The 25,742-nt window shown below is 34.9% G+C and overlaps 1 protein-coding gene across 6 annotated transcripts in view; it reads right to left on the reverse strand.

The window, feature by feature from the left end:
- The window catches only part of AGTPBP1 (ATP/GTP binding protein 1), a 304,355-nt gene that overhangs the window by 105,351 nt on the left and 173,262 nt on the right, over nucleotides 1–25,742 (reverse strand). For all 6 annotated transcript variants that reach the window (XR_005219074.1, XR_005219073.1, XM_037850913.1 and 3 more), the window contains exon 18: nucleotides 4,562–4,649. Coding sequence is in view for 4 of the 6 variants with exons in the window: in XM_037850913.1 (XP_037706841.1) it covers nucleotides 4,562–4,649 (88 nt within the window). In the remaining 2 variants the exon portion in view is untranslated. The remainder of the gene's footprint in view (nucleotides 1–4,561; nucleotides 4,650–25,742) is intronic.

A 25,742-nucleotide genomic window follows, 5' to 3' on the forward strand; every position in this document is an offset into this window, starting at 1 on the left:
ACACTTATGAGACAAATGGGAAGTTTGAACATGACTGGATAGTTCATTATACTAAGGAATTTGCTTAATTTTTCTTAGGTGTGATACTGGTATTGTGGTTAGATTTTCTTAAAAAGACTGTCTTTTAGAGATAAATACATATATATGGATAAAATATATCAGGAAGTTGCTTTAAAAATTTAGTGTTGAGGTATGGGTAAAAATATAACTAAAACAAAACTAACAATGTGTTGATAATTATTGAAACTTGATGAATACAAGATGCCTCATTCTATTTTCTGCTTTTATAAACATTTGATAATTTCCATAATAAAAACTTTACAACTACATGTCTGACATGATGACATAAAGAAGCTTTGTTCATCAATTTAATTTCTAAAATTCCAAATCACTTTGTATCATCTTAATCACCTTAAGCCACAAACTAAAGAAAACCCAAGGTCTATAGGTACTAAGGATCAAGGAAAATTCAAAGTAAATTCAAGAACTAGTCCCTGTCAACCCTTCTCCCCTAAAAGGTTATCATCTAACCAGAGAGGAATTTATATGACATTATAGCTATATGACTGTTTATGTTCATTATCCATATATTGGTGGAAGATAGTTTTAATCCCATTTTACAGATGAGAAAAATAAGAATCAGAGGATTTAGGTATTATGAAAAGTTAAGAAACAATGCAAAGACAGAAGATTATAACCCTTACAATCTGGATTTCAAGCTTTAGGAAAGCAAATAGAACACTGAAATAGAACTGAATTCCAAATTCACATATGGAAGTAACCAAAAGAAAAAAACAAAAACTAAACAAACAACATCCTTGCCATCACCCCTTACCATAGAACAACCATCTGTCATGCTGTTATCATTCAATCTACAATGTGAAAAAGAAAAGGCATTCAATGATTGATGATTTCTATTGCATAAGAACAGAGAAGCGTGGAAGAAATAATACTTTTTGAAAAACTCTGTGTCACCCTTCAATGGTCTAAATAATTCTGCCAAAATCTAGCCAAACATTACTCAAATTATCACTGCTTCACTCCAACTTTATGAGAAAGAGACAAATGATCAGAGTACGGCAATGTTAAATTTTACTCAAGCCCTATGTTTCTGGACAACAGCAAAGTTTAAGAAATCCCCTCACTCTTTTTATTCCAGAACATGGCTTACTGCAAAGAACCACCTTTCCCCACAGGACTGAGATAAGACTCACAGATGCCCTCTTGTTTACCTATAGCAAGGCCAGACACAGATCCTCCAAATTCCCATCATTTGCCTCATAAATGATTAGCTGAACCACTGATCCCCACCGATCAATCAGAACAAAATGCTTGTTAGTCAAACTTAGGTTAAACTTCTCTCCTTTCAATAGGCCTCAGAACTTTAAAGCCATCACCCAGAAGATGGGCTGCTTCAGTATAAAACATTCTCTGATCTATTATCTGATCATACTAACCTTTCATCCCACTTCCCTACACCCATTTCCTTCCTCTCTCTTAAAAACAAAAACAAAAACAAAACCTCCTGAGATGCTTCCATCATGATCTTTTGTTCCGAGCATTCTCCCTATTGCAATAGTTCCCCTCCCTCTACTGCAATAGCTCCTTTCCCCCCTTACAATAATCTCTTTGAATAAAGTCTCTCCTTACAAAGTCTGGATCTATTTTTTTATTTAACAGTAACAATTCTGCCAAAGTTTAGCCAAGCACTGCTCAACTCATCAATGCTTTACTCCAACTTTAGGAGAAAGAAACTAATGATCAGAGAGTGAAATGACATCAAGGACTTGGTAAATATTTTTATTAAAGTATCTTTAAAATGAGTAGGAGTTGAGTTAATGGAAGAAGTATGAAAAAACCCAACAAAGTGCAATATTATGAAAGCCAGTGCTGAGTTTTCTTTCTGTGACGTCACACAGTCATACTCCAGAACATTTACAAAGAACATCACTGGAATTTCATGTAAGATTACTTTGTTACCCATGCCACAGTAAAGAAGGACAGAGAAAAAAGTTAAAACCCATTCGAGATAAATTTCAAGTTTTGGTGGGTATATACAACACAAAATGTTGCTATGACAAGGTGTAAAGTTTTAGCAAGGTTCATGAAAACATTGTCAAAAATATCAAAAATATCAACTGCAGAATAAAACAAATAGTGTCACATAGTTTTATATCTTCCCAAATGGGTCATCATTTTTTCCGTAGCCCTAACTCTGAAAGCAACTGTGCTTCTTTTTATACCACTTTTTAAGGGGAATTTGTGTTTAGGTTACCTCAGTGACATTGCAAAGACCAGCTATGGTCTGGTAGAAAAATTATCAACCAGTATGTGCTAGTTTGGACGTATTATGTCCCCCAAAACGCCACTATGTTTGATGCAGTCTTGTGTGGGCAGGAAACGTATTGGTGTTGATTGGGTTGCAGACTCCATCCAGAGATGTGATCACTGAACTGTGGGCAAGATCTTTCATTGGATAATTTCCATGCAGGTGTGGCCCCGCCCATTCAGCATGGGCCTCAATTAGTTTACTAGAGCACTATACAAGCTCAGATAGAAGGACCCAGCTTTGCTACAGCCAAGAGGGACACTTTGAAGAATGCACAGAAGCTGAGAGAGGAGCTGCAGACGAGAGACAGTTTGAAGACAGCCACTAAAAGCAGACTCTTGCTCCGGAGAAGCTAAGAGAGAACAAACACCCAAGAGCAAGTAAGAGTGACATTTTTGAGGAACTGCAGCCTAGAGAGGAATGTCCTGGGAGAAAGCCATTTTGAAACCAGAACTTTGGAGCAGACACCAGCCACATGCCTTCCCAGCTAACAGAGGTTTTCGGGACACCACTGGCCATCCTCCAGTGAAGGTACCTGATTGTTGATGCATTACCTTGGACACTTTATGGCCTTAAGACTGTAACTTTGTAACCAAATAGCCTCCCTTTATAAAAGCCTATCCATTTCTGGTGTTTTGCATTCTGGCAGCATTAGCAAACAGGAATACAGTACTATCGTTTATTCACAGGATGCTAGTTCTTGCCCTCTGAAGCATGTCTACATATTAGCTTTTCAGAATAGTTCACATGTGACAGAATCTCATTAGTTGTGGTTATCTGTTTTGATCCCAAGGGAATAAATTGTGAATGTTTTTCTGTTTATGATGGAATATTTAGAAAATTTTAAAAATGGATAATACAAATACCCAGGAAAAGAAGCTCCACCAAAGGGAAATGTGCCACTGTTAAACATTTTCAGCATGTTTTACTGTCCTCTTTCAATATATGCTTCAAATATGTGTGTATATCTACATATACAAGTTAGAAAACTTTTTAATTTAAAATTAGAACATAAGCACTTCCTCATATTATTGAAAGTACTGAAAAATATCAAAGCAGTATAATCTACAAAATAGTGTTCTTGAATGGATGAGTGAAAGAAGAATGTGGAAACATTTCAGGCTATAGAACTTTTCTTTTCAAAGAAATAGGCCAGTATGACTTGAAGATGGACCATTCATCAACAACTATAATAAATGATACAATAAACTCAGTAGACATTCCAGGAAGAATGGCTGACAGATATAATTTAATCCTTATTTCTTACGTATTATTCAGGTCCTACACAAATAAAAATAAGAAAGAATGTATCTTTTATATTATTCTACTTTAAAAGAAATGGGAAATTTATTTCAATGCATATGAATTACATATTACCTTATATTTATTTCTCATTTATTTACTTTGCTAATAAAAGGAGGCGGACATCTTACTGAAATGAATTCAACAGAACATGCTTTCTTTCCCAGAAGGTAAAAGCATTTAAACCAAGGGTTTTCAAATACCCATATCATTAACTGTTAAAACAGTTTAATTTCCATAGCAGTTATCTTCTAACTGACAAAGCCAAAAGAAAAAGGACACAGTGCTAGTTAAGCACAATATAAAAAGTCAAAATCCATTATGAAAAAAATTTCAGGACTGAGATTAGAAACAGAGAAGAAACAGGGATGCCAAATGGAAACATATTAAATGCAGAAACAGAATGATTTTTAGCACTTATTTCTAACTTATTAAATAGAGCACCTAGCTGAAGTCAAAGTTGAACTGTACATGATATAAAGTAACTATGAAACACATCTCTGTTAACTATCTTGGAAACTAAAATGAGGTAAATATTCCTGTGTTAATATAAGAAGAGAAGAAATAAGAATTATATTCAATATCACAGGAACAAAAAGCCACTGCAAATTATTTCCTAGAATTTCTAATTTCAGTTTTATTCAGTGAAGTTTCCAGAATTTTAAAGCTGAAAAAGCTGAGGACATAACAGCTATATAAGTGGGCAAAGACAAGTTTGGACCTAAGTTTGTATGTCTAAAAAACACATTGTATTTCCTTTGCATATATAACCCCAGAATGGAACTGAAATTCTAAACTAATTCTTTGTTAAAACAATACCAAAGAATAGTATCACAAATCAAAAAAAGCAGTAATAATTATACTTTTTGTCTTTATACTGAAATACTTTGACACTATAAGCTAATGTCCCATTATTCTCAAAATACTTACTTATAGTAACAAATGTCAGTCCCCACACGAATCCACCATGGTCTGGCATTTAATGCCTCCTGAACAGAATACATGAGTGGCTGCATACCTTCAAAAGGCAGGGAGAGAAATAAGAAAACAAAAGAAAGAATTCTTTTCAGAATTTTTGAGTTAAGAATTAATCTTACATTTGTAAAAGGAACCAACTTTCAAGAAAGCTAAAATAAAATACATTTCCACTTTTAGTATGTATAAATAAAATCTGAGAAATTTCCAAAAATGTCCTAAATCAATGATACACCTTTTTTCTAATTTAATAAAAAGGGAATTACAACTTTAATGAGTAAAAGTCAATGAAGTTTTTTCTATTAGGTGTTCAATAGTAGATCAATTAAAAACAATATACATTCCTTGTAACAAGTGAAATAATAAAATATATACATAAAGAAATAGTGCACCATCACCACCCTGTTCTCTATGCATTCCCATCAACTCTCAGGTTACGGGGGAAAATGCCATCAAAATGGCATGTGTGTGTTCTTCACCTTTCTCCATACAAACACAAGTTTTTAGTGGGGGTTGGGTAGAGGAAAGGACTGTTAACGAAAATGGGGTTAAGTATACAGCATATTTTCTTCAGTACTCTTAGAAGTAAATTTTTATAAGACCTTTAAAATCATCTTATCAATTTCCTAAAATAACCCATTAAGGCTCTTCCGGAATTGAATTAAACTGACATGTTAATTTCAGAAATGATGACATTATTTACTGAGACCTGCTATGACCTTCCTTAAATTCTTATTGAAGTATACAGTCATTTTCTTCACCTCGGTTAAGAATCACTTTATTAAATTAATCCCTGAGTATGAGATTATTTTTTTCCTTTTCCATTTCTAACTGGTTATTGCAACAATGAAGAATTATTCATTTTTATATTTCTTATTTTCACCTTAACCAATATACTCTTAATTTTAACAGGGTTTTAGTAGTCTCTTGGGTTTTTAAGACATATAATAATATCACTTCTAATTAAAAATATTTGATCTCTTCTAGTATTTATAATAGCTATTTCATCTTCTATTTCACTGCATTCAGAGAAACGAAACAACTTCGGACTTCCGGTTCACCAAATGACCGCGTAAGATGTTCCAGGTTACAGCCTCTCAAAATCACTGATTAAACAGCAAAACTTGGAAGGGCTATGTTCCTGAAAACTCCAGAAAACAGTTAAAGGGTGGCAGTAACTAAGCAAGTATAAATCGAGAAAGCACAGCCTTAAAAATGGAAGGAAGAACAAGCTCATGGTGCCATTACTAGCCCATTCCCCCGCTCCCTTCCCAGCATGATGTGGGGCTAGCCTGTGTTCCTAATTAAGGGCCTTCCAGCCAGGTTCCAGAGGGAGAAGAAAACCCCTATGCACATACTGGGGTGCCAGTATCTCGGTGCCAATCTACTGGATAGTAGCTGGAAAGACTGAACCAGGAAACTCATCTTGGGCTCAGCCCACACAGAACTTGCCCTGCAGGCTGAACCACCTGCACAAAGCTAAAGCCATTTAAGAAACAATTAAGTCAAAGCAGCTTGGACCAAAGGATCACAGACTTTGAGACATACAATAGAGATGAAAAAGGGGGTGAACTACTACATAGAAAATAGAGGAGACATTCAGATTCCTGTGAACAAAGGAATTCCTATGAAAAGGAACAAGCACAAGGCCAGGGCAAGAAGCAAGTTCAGAAAAGACTCAGAAGACCCTGAACTTTACATTTGCCTTGGCAAATCTTCTTGACAAGAGGTCTAAGCACTGAAGAACACCAGCCACAATGCAGAGCCAATTTGCAAAACTATGAAAGGTTGTTTTCTTTTTGCTCTGGTTGGTTTGTTTTTGTTAACTCCTGACACCCAAGGAAATTACTGTCATATCACTGGCTGCAAATAAACTTAAGGAACTCAGCTCAGGGACTAAATCCCACAGTCAACATGTTAAAATATTAAAATGTACAGTGTACAAAAAAAGACGACAAGACAAAGAAAGAAACAGGAAATGATGGCCTATGCAAAGGAACAAGATAAAAATCCAGAAACTATCAATGAAGAAGACCAGAGTTTCGACAGACCGGACAAAGACTTAAAAAAAAAATGATCTTTGATATGTTCAGGGAGATAAAGGAAAACATAGAAAAAGAATTAAAGGATATCAGGAAAATGATAAATGAATAATAAAAGAATCTCAATAAAGAGATGGAAATTTTAAAAAGGATCCAGAAACTGGAGTTGAAGGCACACTAACTGAAATGAAAAATTCCCTAGGGGGGTTTAAACAGCAGACTGGAGCTGACAGCAGAAAGACTCAGTAAACTTGAAGACAAGACAACTGAAATGATTCAGGCTGAGGAGCAGAAAGAAAAAGGAATTAAAAAAAATGAACAGAGTCTCAGAGACCGGGAGACACCATCAAGTGTACCAGTATATCCATTATGGAAGTCCCAGAAAGATAATAAATAAAGGGGCAGAAGGAAAATATATTCAAAGAAATAATGGCAAAAAACCTCCCAAATTTAATGAAAGACATAAATACGCACATTCAAGAAGTCAAACAAACAGGATAAATTTTAAGAGAACCACACCAAAACACATAGTACTCAAACTCCTAAAAGGCAAGGACAAGGAGACAGTTCAGAAAGCTGCAAGAGAAAAGCAATGTGTTTTTTATAAGAAAGCCCCAACAGGATTAAGTGCTGATTTCTCATCTGAAACCATGGAGGCAAAAAGGCAGCAGAACAAAACAGCTAAAGTACTGAAAGAAAACAACCGCCAAAGAAAAATTTTATATCTAGTGAGACTTTCTTTCAAAAATGGGGGAGAGATTAAGAAACCTCCAGAAAAAAACAAAATCTGAGGGAGTTCATCACCATTGCACCTGCCCTACAAGCAATTCTAAACGGAGTTCTTCAAACTGAAAGGAAAGGACACTAGGCAGTGAATCTAAGCAGCTAAAGAAGTAAAGACCTCAGGTAAACGTAACCATATAGATAATTATAAATGCCAATACAACGATATTGTATTTTTGTGCTATGCAACTCTACTTCCTACTTCTTAAAAGTGCTAGAATACAATGCATTAAAAACTAGTGACAAAATGATGGTTTAGGACACTCAATATACAAAGATAAAATTTGTAACAAATACAAAAAAAATGGAGAGACAAAAGGGTAAACAATGTTATGTGTATGCTACTGAAAATAAATTGAAATCAAAACAACTATGATTGTTACAGATTTAAGATTTTAAATTTTAAATCCATGGCAATCAAGGAAAATACATGAAAAATATATTCAAAAGGAAATAAGAAGAAACTCAAATTGGCACACACACACACACAAAAAAGATATGGAAGTAGGCACTAGTGGAAGAATTGAGAATCAAAAAAGGTATGACTTAAAAAGACCAGAGACCAAAATGGCAGAACCTAGCCATGCTTTATCAGTAGATATTTTAAATGTAAAGAGATTAAACTCCAGTCAAAAGGCAGAGAGCGGAAGAATGGATTAAACAGTAAGACCCAACTATACACTATTTTCAAGAGACCCACATAAAATTCAAAGACCTAAGTAAGCTGAAAGTGAAAGGATGGAAAAAATACACCCTGCAAGTGGTAACAAAAAGAGAACGGGGGACGGGGAAGATGGCGGCATAGAGAGGAGTGGAAGCTAAGCAGTCCCCCTGGAACAACTACAAAAAACCAGAAACAACTAGTAAATAATCCAGAATAACTGTGGGGGGACAAATGAGACCATCCACTCATCATACACCAACATGAACTGGGAGGAATGCCCGAGATCACAGCATAAAATCTGTAAGTAAAACCTGCGGATCCAAGTCGTGAGGCCCCCTCCCCCATAGCCTGAGCTGCAAAGCCTCATGGTGCCAGAGAGAAGCTCTCTCCCAGCAAGCGAATATAGCTCAGCTGAGCTCCAACTGGGGTTTTCAGTAGCAAGTGTGAACTGATCACTACAGGTACGAATACTCAAAAAACAGACGGAGGCTTTGGGTGACAACTGACCTTGAAGAGCCGGAGGGCCACCTTGGACTAGGTTTGAAGGGGACTATCTGTTTCTTTTTAGGCTCAGTGGAGAAAGCCCCAGCCATTACAGTTCCCAGTGCTGTGACTCAAAGAAGCGTGGAGACAGCACAATCAGAGAGAGAGACCATTGAAATGCTAATGACCTCTCCCTAGGGGGTCTATCTTCTCTAAGAGGAAAGGAGTGGGGCCCTTTCCATTCAGAACCAAACCCCAGAGCCTGGGGGAACACGGCCATACCTCCTCACACCAGTCAAGAATTATAGGTTAACAGGTATCACCTGCTGGGCAGAAAAGGACAGTGACCTGGGGCATCACAGGAACCAATTCTCTAAGAAACACCCTCAGGGAAACCAGATACTGAGTATTTCTCCCCTCTGAGACTTGAGCCTGTTCTGGTCTGGGAAAACCTGATTGGGGTAACCAAGGAAACCATGCCTAGACAACAGAAAATTACAATCTACACTAAGAATAACAAAGTTATGGTCCAGTCAAAGGAACAAACGTACACTTCAACTGAGATACAGGAATTTAAACAACTAATGCTAAATCAATTCAAAAAGTTTAGAGAAGATATCGCGAAAGAGATAGAGGCTATAAAGAAAACATTGGGCATATATAAGGCAGAAATCAAAAGTTCAAAAAAACAACTAGTAGAATCTATGGAAATGAAAGGCACAACACAAGAGATTAAAGACACAATGGAAACATACAACAGCAGATCTCAAGAGGCAGAAGAAAACACTCAGGATCTGGAGAACAAAGCACCTGAAAGCCTACACGCAAAGGAGCAGACGGAGAAAAGAATGAAAAAATATGAGCAACGTCTCCGGGAACTTAAAGATGAGACAAAGTACAAGAATGTACATATCATTGGTGTCCCAGAAGGAGGAGAGATGGGAAAACGGGCAGAATCAATAACAGAGGAAATAATTAATGAAAATTTCCCATCTCTTATGAAAGACATAAAATTACAGATCCAAGAAGCGCAGCGTACTCCAAACAGAATAGATCTGAATAGGCCTATGCCAACACACTTAATAATCACACTATCAAATGTCAAAGACAAAGAGAGAATCCTGAAAGCAGCTAGAGAAAAGCAATCCATCACATACAAAGGAAGCTTAATAAGACTATGTGCAGATCTCTCAGCAGAAACCATGGAGGCAAGAAGGAAGTGGTATGATATGTTTAAGATACTGAAAGAGGAAAACCACCAACCAAGAATCCTATATCCAGCAAAGCTGTCCTTCAAATATGAGGGAGAGCTCAAAATATTTTCTGACAAACAGACAATGAGAGACCTTGTGAACAAGACACCTACCCTACAGGAAATACTAAAGGGAGCACTACAGAGTGATAGGAGAAGATAGGAGTATGTGGTTTGGAACACAATTTTGGGAGATGGTAACACAGCAATGTAAGTACACTGAACAAAGATAACTGTGAATATGATTGAGAGAGGAAGGTTGGGAGCATGTGAGACACCAGAAGAAAGGAGGAAATATAAAGACTGGGACTGTATAACTTGGTGAAATCTAGAGTGTTCAACAATTGTGATAAAATGTACAAATAGGTTCTTTTATGAGGGAGAACAAGCAAATGTCAACCTTGCAAGGTGTTAAAAATGGGGAGGCATTGGGGAAGGGATGCAATCAATATAAACTAGAGACTGTAACTAACAGAATCATTGTATTATGCTTCCTTTAATGTAACAAAGGCAATATACCACGGTGAATGCAGATAAGAGGGGGGGATAGAGGAGACATGTTAGACAATTGACATTGGTGGTGTTGTCTGACTCTTTACTCTGCTTTGATTTAAGCTTATTTTTCCTTTTGCTGCTTCCTAGCTGTCATTTTTCTTCCTCTTTCTTTTGCCTCTCTACCTTCTTTGACTCTCCCTCCTGCCTCGTGGAAGAAATGTAGATGCCCTTATATAGACAGTGGTGAAAGTGGTGAACACATAAATTTATGACCATACAGAGAACCATCAATTATTTACTTAGGATGGAATGTACGGTGTGTGAACAAAACCATATTTAAAAAAAATGGGTTGATGACAAAACCTCGAGGGCAATATACTGAGTCAAATAAGTCAGACAAATAAGGACAAATATTGCAGGGTCTCACTGATACGAACTAATTATAATATGTAAACTCACAGACATAAAATATAAGGTACCAAGATATAGGACGCAAGATGTGAGAATAACTAACAGTGTCAAATGGTGCATGAATGATGTGGAAAGGGGAAGCTCAGAGTCATATATGTCACCAGAAGGAAAGTTGGAGATGAAAAGATGAGAATGTATAAAACTGAATCCTATGGTGGGCAATGTCCATGATTAACTGTACAAATATTAGGAATCTCTTCCATGAACCAAAATAAATGTATGAGAATATAATTAGAAGTTAATAATAGAGGAGCATATAGGGAAGAAATATATACCTATTGCAAACCATATACTACAGTTGGTAGTATTTCAACATTTTTTCATAAACAGTAACAAATGTACTATACCAACACTACAAGTCAACAATTGAGGGGAGTTGGTTAGGGATAGGGGAGGATTCGAGTTTCCTTTTCTTTTTTTCTTTTTTCATCTTTTACTTTATTTCTTGTCTGGAGTAATGAAAAGCTTCTAAAAATTGAACAAAAATTAAGTGTGGTGATGGATGCACAGCTGTATGAGGGTACCAGGGGCAACTGATTGTACACTTTGGATCTTTGGATAATTGTATGGTATCTGAACAATCCCCAAAAAAATTAATTTAAAAAAAAAGAGAGAGAGAGAACAGGGATAGCTATACTAATAACAGATAAAGAAAACTTCAACTCAAAAAACTATTATAGAGATAAAAAAGGTCCTTATATACTGACAAAAGGCTCAAATCAACAAGAAGACATAACAATTATAAAAGTATATGCACCTAACAGCACAGCCACAAAATATATGAAGCAAATATTGAAAGAACTGAAGGGAAAAATAGGTTATTCAACACCTACCAATATTATTTGTTCCTGCTTGCTAATGCTGCCAGAAAGCAAAATACCAGAAGTGGATTGGCTTTTATATAGAGGCTTTATTTGGTTACACAGTTACAGTCTGAAGGCCATGAAAATGTCCAATTTAAGGCATCAACATGGGTATACCTTCACCAGAGGAAGCCCAATGGCATCCAGAAAACCTCTATTAGGTGGGAAGGCATGTGACTGGCGTCTGTTGATCACAGTTTCTGTGTTCCAGATCCTCTCTCAGCTCCTGTGCATTCTTCAAAATGTTGCTTTTGGGGCGTTCTGTCCTCTCTTAACTTTTCCAGAACAAACACTGGGCTAGCATTCCAAAGTGTCAGCAAAAGTCTGCTTTCAGCGGCCATCTCCAAAATGTCTCTCTTCGCTGCAGCTCCAAGCATGTCTAAGCATCAGCATCAGCCAACAAGCATCTGGGCCTGTGTGGCTCTTTTTAAAGTACTCCAGTAAAACTAATCAAGACCCATACTGAATGGGTGGGGCCATACGTCCATGGAAATAGTCTAATCAAAGTTATTACCTACAGTTGGGTGGGTCACATCTCCATGGAAAGAAACCTAATCCAAAGATTCCAACCTAATCAACACTAATACGTCTGCCCCCACAAGATTGCATTAAAGAACACGGCGTTTTGGGGGACATAACACATCCAAACCGGCCCACTACTTTAATATGGATAGAATATCTGGAGAGAAGATCAATAAGGAAATGGAAGACTTGAACAAAACTCTAAACCAGCTAGACATAACAGACATATATAGAACACTTCAGTAAACAGCAGCAGAAATGCACATGGATCATTCTCCAGGATACACCAAACGTGAAGTCACAAAACAAATCTCAAAAAATTAAAAAAACTGAAACCATACAACATATCTTCTCTGACTATAATGGAATGAAGCCAGAAATCAATAACAGAGGGAAAATTGAAAATTCACAAATACATGGAAATTAAACATACACTTAAACAACCAGTGGATCAAAGAAGAAACCACAAAGGAAATCAGGAAATATATTGAGGCAAATGAAAATGAAAACAAAACATATCAAAACTTATGGGATGCAGCAAAGGCTATGCTGAGAAGGAATGTTATTGCTATAAATGCTTATATTAACAAAAACCAAAGATCTCAAATCAGACACCTAACCTCAAAATGGTGGATCCAAAACTTTTAGAGTAAAACCCAAAGCAAGTCGAAAGAAGGAAATAACAAAGATTAGAGTGCAGATAAATGAAAGACAGAATTAAAAACACAACGTAGAGAATCAACAAAACAGAAGTTGGTTGTTTGAAAAAATCAATAACATTGACAAACCTTTAGCTAGACAGACAAAGAAACAGAGAATGCAAATAACTAAAATCAGATATGAAAACAGGGATATTATTACTGACTCCAAAGAAATAAAAAAGTGTAAGTGGGTATCATGAACAACTGTACACCAATAAATTAGATACCCTAGACGAACTGGCAAATTCCTAGAAACATGCAAACTGCCTAAACTGACTCAAGAAGAAATAGAAGATCTCATCAAACCAATAACTAGTAAAGAGATTAAATCAGTGTGCAGGTTGGGATGTATTATGCTCCCCCAAAACACCATGTTCCTTGATGCAATCACGTGGGGGCAGACACATTCATGTTGATTAGTTTGGAACCTACTGATTGAGTGTTTCCATGGAGATGTGATTCAATCAACTGTGGGCAAGAATTTTTGATTGGATAATTTCCATGGAGGTGTTACCCACTCAGGGTGGGTCTCAATTAAATCACTGGAGCCATATAAAAGAGCTGATAAACAGACGGATCTCAGAGCAGCTGTGAGTGACATTTTGGAGAGCAGCCTACAGAGACATTTTGAAGATGGCCGCTGAAAGCTGAAGCTGACATTTTGGACAATGCCCTTTTGAAATGCAACCTGGGAACAAGAAGATGCCAACCATGTGCCTTCCCAGCTAACAGAGGTTTTCCAGATGCCAATGGCCTTTCTCCAGTGAAGCTACCCTGTTGTTGATGCCTTACCTTGGAAACTTTATGGCCTTAAGACTGTAACTTTGTAACCAAATAAATCCCCTTTAAAAAAGCCAATCCATTTCTGGTATTTTGCATAATGGCAGCATTAGCAAACCGGAACAATCAGTAATCTAAAGATATAATAGACATTTCTCTGAAGTGGAAATACAAATGGCTAAAAAACACATGAAAAACGTTCATCTTCACTAGCTATTAGGGAGATGCAAATTAAGACCACAATGAGATACCATCTCACACCAATTAGAATGGCTGCCATTAAACAAACAGGAAACTACAAATGCTGGAGAGGATGTAGAGAAATTGGAGCTCATTCATTGCTGGTGGGACTGTATAATGGCAGCAGCCATTCTGGAAGACAGTCTGGCAGTTCCTTAGAAAACTAGAAATTGAGTTACCCTTCGATCCAGCTATTTCATTTCTTGGTATATACCCAGAAGATCTGAAAGCAGTGACATGAACAGATATTTGCACACTGATGTTCATAGTGGCATTATTCACAATTGCCAAGAGATGGAAACAATTCAAATGTCCTTCAACAGATGAGTGGATAAACAAAATGTGGTATATACATAAAATGGAATACTCTGCAAGAGTAAGAAGGAACGAGGTCATGAAACATATGACAACATGGATGAACCTTGAAGACATAATGTTGAGTGAAATAAGCCAGGCACAAAAACAGAGTTATTGTTATGTTACCACTAATGTGAACTGTGTGAAAAATGTAAAATAAATGGTTAATATTGTAGAATGTAGGGGACCTAGTGATAGACAGCAACTAATGAAGGGGGAACTCATGTTCATCTCATTACGATAATCTAATAAGAACAGATAAGTTATGGAGGGTAATGTTAATGTTATGAGAATGCCCAGAACAACTATGGTTTGTTAAATTTTGGGGGGTATGGTAGGAACATGTTGGAAGCAATGTAGTTATTTTAGGTTATTTGTTTTTCTTATTCCTTTGTTTTGTTTGAAATGTTGAGATCTTGTTTTTTTTTAATTTTTTGATAAATTTTTTTTATAAAAATGAAAAGAAAAATAGAGGGTACACATGTAGGAGAAATGGGGGGAGACAGGCTGACTCAGGGTGTCAGACCCCAAAAGGGATAGGTCATTTGTCCAGAGCAAAATCAACAGGATGATTATTATATAATTAGAAATAATCAAATAAATAAATATATTAAGGATAATGGAAGTCAAATTTCTCCATGCTGGAGAAGGAAGTTGTAAACATGGGGAGAAAGGAATAAAACCTGTGCTATTAGATTGGAATTGAGGGTATCGATGTGAACTCATGGAGATGTGTGTATTTGTAAGTACAAACATGCAAATAAGACACACTCACAAACATACATACAAATATAGAAACAAATACAATGTAATTTTCTGCATAAATATTATATAAATAGAAACATATATATTTCCTAGTTCTGTCCACTGAGAAATCTTGGAAGCAACAATGGTCAATAGCAATGTGCACACTAAGAACGTAGATTTTGAATTTACAGTACCATTCTCCACTAAAATAAACAGGGACTCTGAAGAAATGGCTGATTCCAGGGCTGCAGCAAGGAAAGTACAAATGAGCCTTAAGCATCTTCTTGTACCAAAAAGCAAGGCCATCTTTAAAGAATAATGGGGACGTGTCAAAAGGGCACATAAGCCATCTTGAAAGGGATCTCAGTGGCCAAAGCTTAGGCAATCTGAGCACTAAAATAAATAATGATAGTAAAAAATTATAAACTGATTGAGCAAAACAGGAAAGTAGGAGTCACTACTGGAATAAATAAACTGAAAGTTTGATGAAGAACAAGATATTTACATAGTCTCCAAGTGCCTCCACATAAAATACTTACTAGTAACAAAGATAAAAATTGTAACTATAAAATGGAAAAGACTGACAGATACCAACTTAATCAAGTGAGCAAATGTTTACCATCAATAATGGGACAAAACAAACTTCTGTGATACTCCTGGAAAAGATGCCTAACTTTAATCATGAGAAACATGAGACAATCCCAAACTGAAAATCATCCCACAAAATAACAGGCTTGTAATTTTCAAAAGTTCCAAGTCATAAATGTTGAAGACTGCAAAACTGTTCCTGATCTGAATACTCTAGAGCCTTGACAACTAAATGCAATATGAGATATGAACTGAATCCTTTTGCTTATAAAATACATTTTTGAGGAAACAGGTGAAATTTGAATGGGGGGGGTCTAAGGATTAGAAGGAATTCTTGTATACTGATAATACCTCATTTTGTTATTTGTACTGTGGTTATATAGGAGATTGTCAGTGCTTGTAAAAACTATACCAAAAGTATTCCAGGGAAATAGGGCATCATTTCAGGTATATATTCTCAAGTGGTTTAATGGGGGGGGGGGGGGGAGCTTGTTTGTATTATACTTGCAACTTGTCTATAAGTTTGAGGGTTTTTTTTTTTTTTTTAATTTCCTAAAAAGTTTCTATTAACTCTTGAGAAAAAAGTAGAAAGGCAAATCGAAATTGAGGAATCTCTGAAAAAAAATGTAAACATAAGACATCGAAATGTATGAGATTTATTTAAAATAGTGACCAGAGAGTCATGGCTTCAAACACCATTATAAATAAAAATTAAAGAATTAAAAAGAATCAAATTTGCAATGCAAAAAGCTAGAAAAAGAATAATGAATAAAAACAAAAGAAAACATGGGGAAAGAAATAACAATAGAAGAGATTAATGAGATGGAGAACAGAAAAACATTATTATCAAATTAAAAAATCAAAATCCTGGTTCTTTTGAAAAGAAACATGAAATAGACCAATCACTAATTTAATCATGAAGACAGGGGAGAGGAGACTTAAATAAACAGAAAGACATATTTGCTCATGGAATGTAAATCTTTAGTTGGTAGTACTCCCCTAATTGATCTATGGATTCAACGTAATTACATCTGGCCCAGACACAAAATTCATATGGAAATTCAAGGGGTAAAGAGTAGTCAAGACACCCTTGAAACAGAACAAAGTTGGAGGACACACCTTGCCTGATTTCAAAGCCTGCTACAAAGCTACAGTAATCAAAACAGTGTACTGGAATTAAGGATAGATACATAGATTGAGAATCTGAAAATAAACCCTCACATTTATGATCAACTGACTTTCTACAACAATGTCAAGACAATTCAATGGAAAAATAAATGGTTCTGGGATAACTGGATGCCCACATGCAAAAGAATGAAATTGAACCCCTTCCTCACACCACACACAAAAATTAACTCAAAGAAGATCAAAGTCCTAATTGTAAGAGTTTAAACTATAAAACTGTTAGAAAAAATATAGGAATAAATCTTTGTGAGATCGGATTACGCAAAGCCTTCCTCAATAGCACAACAAAAGTACAAGCAAAAAAAGAACAGGTAAATCAGACTTCATCAAAATTAAAAACATTTGTGCATCAAAGGATACCATCAAGAAAGTGAAAAGACAACCTACAGAATGGGAGAAAAATTTTGCAAATCATATTATCTGATAAGGAATTTTTATCTAGACTATATAGAGAATTTCTTCAACTCAGTAATAAAAAGATAAAAATCCCCATTAAAAAATTGGCAAAGAATTTGAATAGACATTTCTGAAAAGTAGATATACAAATGGCCAATAAACACATAAAAAGGTACTCAACATCTGTATAAAGAATGCAACTTTTCTGAAAGTTTTAAATTATTTCAAAATAAAAATATTCAGAAAAAGTTAATGACCATAAATTTAACTGTATTGCCATGTATTTTATTCATGTTCATTTTATGTTCCTAGTAGGGTCTTCTTCATAGTTCATCTATCACCTCATTGATTTAACACATATCTACTGAACACCTACTAAATGTCACACTAAAGATACAATGGTGAGCAAAACAGACAGTGTCACTGACCTCGTGGAAGTTACACACTAGTGGTGGGTGTAGGGTGGGCAGGAAAGGCATGAATATGCCATACACATAAATAACCTAAAATTGCAAAGAGCCCCACAAAAGGAAAAAACAAATAAGAGAAACATTAGTTAGGAGGACTAATCCGGTCTAGGAAGTCAGGGGAGACTTCTCTTGTCAAGTTATAGCTCAGTACAACTCTGTGGTATGGAATTAACTAACAGGGGAGGTGGGAACACTGTAGACTAAACTCCAAAATTCTACTTTGTTGCCACAAGTGTTTTATTTATGTAAGAAGGTAGTTAAAATCCTCATTTCCCTGGAAGATCAAGGAGGGAGGTTGGGGGTTGGGTAGAGAGAGGAGACAGGAGAGGGGTTAGGAGGGACAGAGGGAAGGAGGGGAGAAGCTTGTTAATAAAGCTCCATTCACTAAAGATGCAAGGCTGCCATCTAGTGGTAATTTGAGCAAATCTCTTTCAAGTAATGGGGGCAGAGGTGTATAATATAGCACTATATATAGCACTATATTCAACATTCCAAAGGTAGCATTCTCTTTGCAATTAAAAACATAAGAATATAAATATATTAAAACTGTTTAAGATCATCCATTTGTGAGGAAACTAAATATTTCACAGAGCCACCTAAAATATCCCCAAGTAAAGGACAGCTTGAAAAAAACAGAAACTATCATTCCGCCCCTGTCCTTGGGCATTGCCAAGGAACAAAACCTCCACCGGGTACATTTGATAAAAGCCAACACTTAAAACTCTACCCCAAGAAGCATGCCCCAAGTTAAAAAAAAAAAAAAGAGACAATAGCTACTCTTAATATTTATTTCATGATTTCAATAGTGCATGATAGCTCTTTCCACTACAAATGTATTTTCTTTAGTCATCAGCACCATCCCTGAAATGAATTCAAAATGGTATTTGATAACAACATTAACTAGTTAGCTATAATTTCCTAAAAATGTTGAAACCTAGTTTGCTAAAATATTGGTCCCTTCCTTCTAACTATCAATATTAAGAAAACCAAGATTTGCTTTGTGTTATACTAACAACATATCTATTGATAGACTCACATTTAAAAATTACATCTACCTACCAGTTCCTTCTACAGCTCCTACCGACTTCTTAGTTAAATATTCACAAATGTATCGAAATAAAAAAAAAACAAAAAAACCTCCACTCACAACAGACAAATTCTTGTCAGAATCTGGGAGAAATCTCTACTAAACTTAAAGTAAATGGAGCAGGACTGGAAAAAATCCAATGCAGAATATGCCTCACGACAGAAAGCCTTCCTGAAAAAAAAAATGCAGGATGAAGCTTCATATCCTCCCGTCCCACTGATAGACACAAAGCATATTCCAACCCAAAACCAAATAAGTAAAAATGGAACCATCCTTCTCTTTTGTATGGATACTGACATTTGAAGTAGACAGATCACTGTTTCTATCAATCTTCACTTTCTACCATTTATTGAGCAACTTTAACACATCATCTCTAATAATAAGAAAACAAACAAACAAACAAAAACCTGAGGTAGGTGTGATTAAATTTCATTTAAATGACAAAATGGATACTCAGAGAATTTGTCTGACTCCAGAATTCACGCTAGCTCAACTGTCCAGTAGTTTTCAAACACTGATCCATGGAACAATTGCAAGTTTTAGAAATCATCTGAAAGTGAAGGGGAAAGGAGAAGAGGCTAGCAAATGAGGCAGCTTTGATTTAATGTTTTATGTTTTAGATTTTATATATTCTATGTATGTATTTTTTTTTTTTTGTATTTTATATTTTGGATTCTGCTACAACAAAAAAAGTGTTACACCATACTTTGAAGTCCCCTCAATAACAACAAATAAAAGAAACAATAAAGAAGCACAAAAATAGAAAGTATAAAAAAAAAATCAGGCAAATTCAAACCAAAGGACAGAGGTTCACATTATTAATATAAAAACAGAACTCAGCTCATAATAGCTGGTCTGATATATCTAAAATGAAAAAGAAACAGAATCCAGGGCAAAAGTTACTACATGGGATAAATTTGATTATTTTATATTGTTAGAGGGTACAAAGGAAAGGAATACGGAAAAGTTACAAACTATATGCCAAATAACACTGCAAATAGGAAAAATATTTTTAAATGAGAATTTGTCAAAGCACAATAAAACTAAAAAAACTGTTAAAAATTGCTTTTTTTAAGTCTTGAACAGATGAAGAAGACAAAAAATAAACAAGTATACAAGAAACTGAATAATCTGATTTTTAATACTACTTTAACAGATGTATATTAAATTGTGTTGCCTAAAGAGAATACACATTATTTTCCAAGTGTTTGAAAGCAAAACTGACCAGATATTAAGCCATAAAAAAGTATTCTAAATTAGCATAAATTTCACATATGTGAACAAAATGGAATAAAACTTGAAATTAATGAGAAAAATTTTAACCAAAATAATTCAACCAAATAAAAATACAACAAACACTTTCCTACATAATTCTTGGGTCAAAAAGGATACCAACACTACCTACAATTAAAGGCAATCTAGAAAATAACATGCAGCTTTCAATATTAAAATTTGAGGTGGGGGTAAGGGGACTGGATGTTTTGGGTGTTCCTTTTTTAATTTTTATTCTTTTTTTTGGAGTAATGAAAAAGTTCAAAAATTGACTGTGGTGATGAATGCACAACTATATGATGGTACTGTGAACAACTGTATACTTTAGATGACTGTATGGTTATGTGAATATATATCTCAATTAAAAATGATTTTTTAAAAAATGAGTGGAAGTGAAAAAAATTTAGGGGATACAGCATTAAGTCTTGATCAAGAGGTAATTCAAAACTTAAATGCTTTGATCATCAAACAAAAATTAATTAAATGAACCAGAAGTCTGAAAAGGGGGAAAAAAATCAACCCGCAGGGAGGTAAAGGGAGAAACTGATATTAAAAACAGAAGTTACTTAACTTTTTTAAAAGGAAATCATGAATAAAACCAAGAACTACAATGGAATACTACACGGCAGTAAGAAGGAACGATTTGAAACATATAACAACATGGATGAACCTTGAAGACATAATGCTGAGCAAAATAAGCCAGGCACAAAAAGAGAAATATTATATGCTACCACTAATGTGAACATTGAAATATGTAAAATAAATGGTTTATAATGTAGAACGTAGGGGACCTAGTGAGAGAGAGCAATTAGTGAAGGGGGAACAATAACCCAATAAGAACAGATAAGCTATCGTGGGTAAATTTAACGTTCTGGGAATGCCCAAGAATGACTAAGGTTTGTTAATTTCTGGTGTGTATACTAGGAACAAGTTCACAGAAATGTTACAATATTAGGTTACTTTCTTAGGGTAGAGTAGGAACTTGTTGGATGTAAAGTAGTTATATTAGGTTAGCTGTCTTTTTCTTATTCCCTTGTTTCGGTTTGTTTGAAATGTTTTTTTATCGTAAGTTTTTTTTTAATTTTTTTTTTTATATAGTTAACTTAAAAAAAAAAAAATTTGAAAAAAAATATGGAGAGCTCCCCTGAGGAGCTGGGGGAGAATGCAGGGGTGTTGGGTTTCCCCACCTCGATGGTTGCTGATGTGCTCACAGACATTGGGGACTGGCAGTTTGTTGTGCCAAACCCTCCATCACTGGACTTGCCCTTGGGAAGACTGTTACTGCAAAGGAGAGGTTAGGCCTGCTTATAATTGTGCCTAAGAGTCTCCTCCTAAGTGCCTCTTTGTTGCTCAGATGTGGCCCTCTCTCTCTAGCTAAGCCTACTTGGCAGGTGAAAGCACTGCCCTCCCAGCTACGTGGGATCTGACACCCAGGGGTGTAAATCTCCCTGGCAACATGGAAAATGACTCCCAGGGAGGAATCTAGACCTGGCATCATGGGATGGAGAACATCTTCTTGACCAAAAGGGGGATGTGAAAGGAAATGAAATAAGTTTCAGTGGCTGAAAGATTCCAAAAGGAGCCGAGAGGTCACTCTGGTGGGCACACTTAGGCACAATATAAGATAACCCTTTTTATGTTCTAACCAATTGGAATAACTAGCAGTAAATACCTGAAACTATCAAATTACAACCCAGAACCCTTGAATCTTGAAAACAATTGTATAATAATGTAGCTTATAAGGGATGACAATGTTATTGGGAAAGCCATGTGGATCACACTCCCCTTTGTCCAGTGTATGGATGCATAAGTAGAAAAATGGGGGCAAAAAAAAAGGCACCCAGTATTCTTTTTTACTTTAATTGTTCTTTTTCACTTTAATTTTTATTCTTATTACTTTTGTGTATGTGGTAATGAAAATGTTCAAAAATTAACTTTGGTGATGAACGCATAACCATATAATGGTACTGTGAACAATTGACTGTACATTCTGTATGGACTGCATGGTATGTGAATATATCTCAATAAAACTGAATTTGAAAAAAAGGAAATCATGAATAAAACCAAGAGCTAGGGTTTTTTTTTTAATAAAAGAATCAACAAAACAGAATTAAGTACCCGAAAAAAAGAAAGAAAAAAAGGGAACATATATTACAGATAACATAAACAATTATCTGCTAATGAATATGAAAATATAAATGTCACTTTTTTTTTAAATGTAATTACCAAGACTACCTCAACAAGAAGTAGAAACTAGACTATAATGAGTCATAGAAAACCTTGAAAAAGTTTTTCAAGGAGCTTCCCCTCCTCTCCTCTCTCCAAAAAGGGCACCAGAATCAGACAACTGTTGAGATGCACTCTTTCCAAACTTCATGAAAACATTTAAATGCTACTAAAACTGCTCCAAAACAGCAGCAGGGCAGGGGTACTGGGGGAAGAGAGAAGAGGAAAACCTTTTCATTCGGTCTTCAAAGTCAGCATTATCCTGCTTCCTAAACTGGAGAAAAATAGCACTCCAAAAAGGAAACTGACTTCCTCACTTATAACCATCAATATAAAACCTTTAAACAAATACTATCAAAAATGGTTGTATATTAAAAGATTACTTCCAAGTGGACTTATTCCTGAAATCTGAGGATGCTTAATATTAGGAATATTGTTAATGGCATGGAGGAAAATTTAACAATAAATTTATAGCAAAAAATGTAGTGTTAACAAATTAGTTTTTATATTGTAATGCTGAATCAGTAAAAGGGTAAAACTTATTTTTTAAATTATATGAATATGAATAAGTTTAAGAATGGATAACAAAATGTTAACACTGCTTTCTGTGGATGCTCTCTTCTCTTTTCCCCCTAGAGAGCCACTGTTTCCTAATCAGGAAAAAAAATTAAATTTTGCACACAGATCAAGAAATTCACTACTACAAATATGTAACTAAATTACTTTAGACAAATATTTATATACAATGTTCATCTTAGCAGGATTTAAAAGAGAAATTAATTAGAAACAACTTAAATGTCCATCAAAGAAAAGCCTGTATAAATGAGATAGAGTATTTCCATAGGAGATTCATTAAAATCCTGCTTCAGAGGAATATTTAGTAACCAGAAAGAAGGCTTAGAATACAATTGGTTAAAATACAGAATATTAAACTACATGGGTTATAAACTTTATTTTTTTAAATAAATACATGAATAAAAAAAGAATATATAGATAATTATGAATATGTAGAAATCATATCCTGCATTATAAAAAAGGTTAATAGGAAGCAACAAAACATTAAAGTGATTATCTGTGGAGGATGCATTGTTGATGGCTTTAATTTTCTTCTTAACACCATTCTGTTGTCCCAAGTCTCTACAAAGTGAGTTTGTTAAGTGTGATATACATATAAGAATATTCAAAGACAAAGGAGGAAGTGGACAGGAAATTTAAAAATAAAGGAGCATTCTGTTCCACTGCTTTGGATATTCTTAGGTACAGAATTTGATTGTTTTAAAAGTTCAAGTGACACTAAAGGAAGAGATTATCTTTATCGTATGAAGGTACAGTTGTTTTTTGCTTTTAAATAGAGAAGCACTGCCCAAAAAGACATGTTTTAATTTAAAAATTGAAATATTTAAGGAAGGTTACAATGTTAAAGAATATTATATAGTGTTAAGTGTATACAAAAGTGAATACAGTTGATAAAAATGCTATCTACTGATAGCTCTATTTGAAAATTATATTGACTATTATATCAGGGATAAAAATGCCTTTATATTTTACTCTGAGGGGACACCCAAAATACAAATAAAATTACATTCACATAATTGTTTTCTTCTCTGAAAATATTATGTTGGCATTATATTTACAAATTAAACAGAGAAAACACTAGATTCTTTACTTGACTTGGTAATACTCTGAAATCAGAGTTTCATTTCAGTTAGGTAATTTTTAAACATATGAGAGTTTAAGGACACCAAACAAATGTTTCCAAGAAATAATTATTACTAAATCAGATATGATGCTACCTAATCTTCCTATAATTACATTAAATAAAATGAATCTGACTAAAGCTTTTATCCCACAAATATGAAGTAATTCCAGAGTATACTGATTTCCTATCTTCCAATTAAATAATGACAATTGGAAACAATTTTAACTTTTTCATCTCTAGAAAACGTCAGTATTCAGAAATTCCCCCTTAAAGAGCATCATCATATTCATGCTTTTAACAAATTAGAGCATTTACGTGAAACATCTGATATAGTACCTCCTGCCTCAGTTGTTAAAAGCTTTCAATATTTATGACAACAAATGACTGAAACCTAGGAAATTCGGTTAGCTTGTCATACATAATTATGTTTCTCTTCAACCCTCTAATCCAAGGGTTTTTTATAAGCAAGAAAAAAGCCCTTTGCTTTTATACAAAAATTTGCTATTATCAGATTAAATACTTGAAACTTGATGTTTCAATTTTAAATTACTGACATTGGATTCATATAATATCGTCTTCTGCTGACATGTTTGACTTTAAAGAACAAATGCCTAACAAATAACCCTTAATTTTGTATTTATTAAAGTACTAAACCCAAAATTTTCAAATGAAGCTATATTAAAGTTTTTCCTGGTGTTAACACCAGACTTTAAAAAAAAAAACTGCCTCATGAGAAACATAGTAGAGAAAACCAACAAAACAAAAAGTGGATTCTATAAAAAGGTCAATACAATTCACAAACCTCTAGGCAAGAGTGACAAAAAAAAATAAGAGAAAGCACAAATTACTAATATCAGGAATGAAAAAGGAGATATCACTACAGACAGTAAAGACTTCAAAAAAATAATAAGGGAATACTACAAACACATATTACACACACATTTGACAACTTAAATGGACCAATTCCCCCCAAAAGCACAAACAAAATCCACTTACCCAATATGAAATAGATAATATGAACAGCCCTATAACTATTAAAGAAATTAATTTCTAATTTTGAAAACTCCAAAAAAAGAAATCTCCAGGCCCAGATGGTTTAATTGGAGAATTTTACACAAGCCCTTAAAGAAAATAGGAGAGGTAATTTCCCAACTCATTTTATGAGGTCATTATTACCACAATTCCAAAACCAGATAAAGTACAAAAAAAAGAAAACTACAGAGTAACATCTTTCATGAATATAAATGCAAAAATTCTTAACAGAATATTAACAAGTAGAATTCAGCAATACATAAAAAGAATTAGATACCATGACAAAGTCAGGTTTATTGCAGGAATAAAAGGTTGGTTCAACATTTGACAATTAATCAGTATAATATGCCATATTAACAGGCTAAAAAAGAAAAACCACATGATCATATGGACTCATGCAGAAAAAGCATTTGGCAAAATCCAATACCTATTCATGACAAAAACTCTCAAACTGAGAGGGAAGAAGATGGCAGCATAGAGAGGAGTGGAAATTAGTTAGTCCCCCCGAGAGCAACTAATAAACAACCAGGAACAACTAGCAAATGATCTGGAATAATGGCTGGGGGACAACCATGACTGTTCACACATCATGCATCAACCTGAACTGGGAGAAATGCCTGAGAATGCAGCACGGAATCTGTGAGTAGAAACTGCGGACCTGAGCCAGGACCCACCTCCCCCCACAGCAGCCTGAATGGCAAAGCCTTGCTGTGATAAAGAGCAGCACTCTCTGAACAAGCGAATATACCTCAGTCCAGCTCAACTGGGGTTTTAATTGGCA

This window comes from Choloepus didactylus, chromosome 10, assembly GCF_015220235.1.
Source record: "Choloepus didactylus isolate mChoDid1 chromosome 10, mChoDid1.pri, whole genome shotgun sequence".
NCBI classification, from domain to species: domain Eukaryota; kingdom Metazoa; phylum Chordata; class Mammalia; order Pilosa; family Megalonychidae; genus Choloepus; species Choloepus didactylus.